The following is a 1,810-nucleotide window of genomic DNA, read 5'->3' as shown; positions in this document are numbered from 1 at the left end:
AGAACAGTACCAGTGACTATCAGGAAACAAAAGGGTACAAACGTGGCCTGAAAGAGCACACATACACCAATTAATGCCCGATGTGTGACCTTCCTTTTCCTGACCTACTATGGTGTCACACGTTTCTCAGGATGTTATGACGCCTTGTAAATGAGAAGTGTCCATTTCTATGTAACAATGGGTGGCAGACCTGTGGACAGACGCTGTGCATAGGAAATAGAAAGACACAATTGTGATGATCTCCATAGAGCTGCAGTAACCCTTCCTCTTCTAGGTGATCAAGTGCAAAGCAGCTGTGCTATGGGAGACCAAGAAGCCCTTCTCCATTGAGGACATAGAAGTCGCACCCCCCAAGGCCCATGAAGTTCGCATTAAGGTAACGTCTCTTTCTACCTTCTAAAATGTTAGGTTTGAAAAACTCAGAAAATACTACATAGATGCGTCCAGATGCCCATTAACATCCTGTTTCATATGCTCACCCCGACATGAATGAGTCTGTTGCTGAGCCTAGCTATTGACCTCAGCCGCTGAAAGTACAAAGTTTAACATAATCCCCGAAAAATTTTTTATGTTCATGAGTTTGTAAAGTGCTAAAATCCTGAGTCCTAAAGCAATTAATATTAGGTAATTAGGTAATATTAAGTAATTTCTTGGTGCTCATTGTTTAGCTCTAACTCCATAACAATGTATACATTTTGTATGTTGTATAAACTACATTTTTAGGGTCCCTTAATTCACAGGATGATCCTTGATGCTTAAGCTATTTAACTGGGAAAAGATAGAAAAGCATGGGAAAAATCTTGGACCTATATCGAATCAGAAGCAAAAGGGATTGTTAGCAGGCTCCTCAGAACCACAATTCAGATTAGGTGTACTAAACCTTCTCAATCGCTATCACGGCTCAACAAACTCTATCGCTAATCTGTAGATGGTGGCCACCTCAGTCTGTCGCTCGGATGATCACGTGGTTTCTGGAAACTGTACTACGCCACTTCCTGCAGTTCTAGGCCACGAGGGAGCTGGTATTGTGGAGAGTGTCGGAGAAGGGGTGACTTCTGTCAAACCAGGTACAGAATTCTTTACCCTCAGGGTTTGTGCTTTCTCTCTGATTGATGCAAGCACATCCATCAAAAAAAAAAGAAGCCCAAGGAGACTTGAAATCTGGCACAAGGTCACAGGGTTTCCACCCCTTCCTCCCTGCATGCCTCTGTCCTGGGCATCCAATCATGTCTTTTCTCTTTCAACATCTATTTATCATCTACTAGGTGTCAGGCACCGAGTGAGAGTCTCCACCATGATCTTCAGAGTTCATCGTCTGCTAACTTCCACTTCAGTGTCCCTGAGCACCAGGGACTTTTCAGGATCCAAACAAACCTACAAATGGGGCAAAGGCAAGACCTGCAGATCCAGGTTCTGAGTGCCTAGATGTAGGGAAGCTGCTCTGTGCTGAGTTCAGAGACCCGACTGTTCGCCGGGCTTCAGGATGCCTCTCCTGTAGGATGTCGTAGGTTTAACCGCATTGCATCCCCATGATGGTTTCCTCTTCATTATATGCTCTTCCTTCTCTGATATAGAAGAATAATACAATATAAGAGGAAACTCCAGCAGGAAAAACATGGCCAAAGGCCTCCAAACACAAACACCATTGTATTATCTCTAGTTGGGCTGAAGGTGGTGGTTTGCACATTGCTTTTTACTTTATTCATGTTTTTATTTTAACTTTGTTTGTGTTTGGAGGTAAAGGTTGATTAAAAATAAATTTTCTGTGGTGTCATCACACATTCATTTTATCTGTGAAGCATAGTGATGA

General features: G+C 42.8%; 1 protein-coding gene across 1 annotated transcript in view; it reads left to right on the top strand.

Moving 5' to 3' along the window:
* The first annotated feature begins 245 nt into the window (after window positions 1-245).
* The window catches only part of LOC126488345 (alcohol dehydrogenase 1), a 28,883-nt gene continuing 27,318 nt past the window's right edge, over window positions 246-1,810 (top strand). Inside the window, exons 1-2 of the mRNA XM_050121767.1 lie at window positions 246-376; window positions 929-1,067. Coding sequence (XP_049977724.1) covers window positions 929-1,067 — 139 coding nt within the window. The 5' untranslated portion in view covers window positions 246-376. The remainder of the gene's footprint in view (window positions 377-928; window positions 1,068-1,810) is intronic.

This window comes from Alexandromys fortis, unplaced genomic scaffold, assembly GCF_014885135.2.
Source record: "Alexandromys fortis isolate MF-2015 unplaced genomic scaffold, M_Fortis_MF-2015_v1.1 scaffold_196, whole genome shotgun sequence".
Classification (NCBI taxonomy): domain Eukaryota; kingdom Metazoa; phylum Chordata; class Mammalia; order Rodentia; family Cricetidae; genus Alexandromys; species Alexandromys fortis.
Note: the sequence above shows the minus strand (reverse complement) of the source record. Positions and strands in the feature narration are given on the sequence as shown.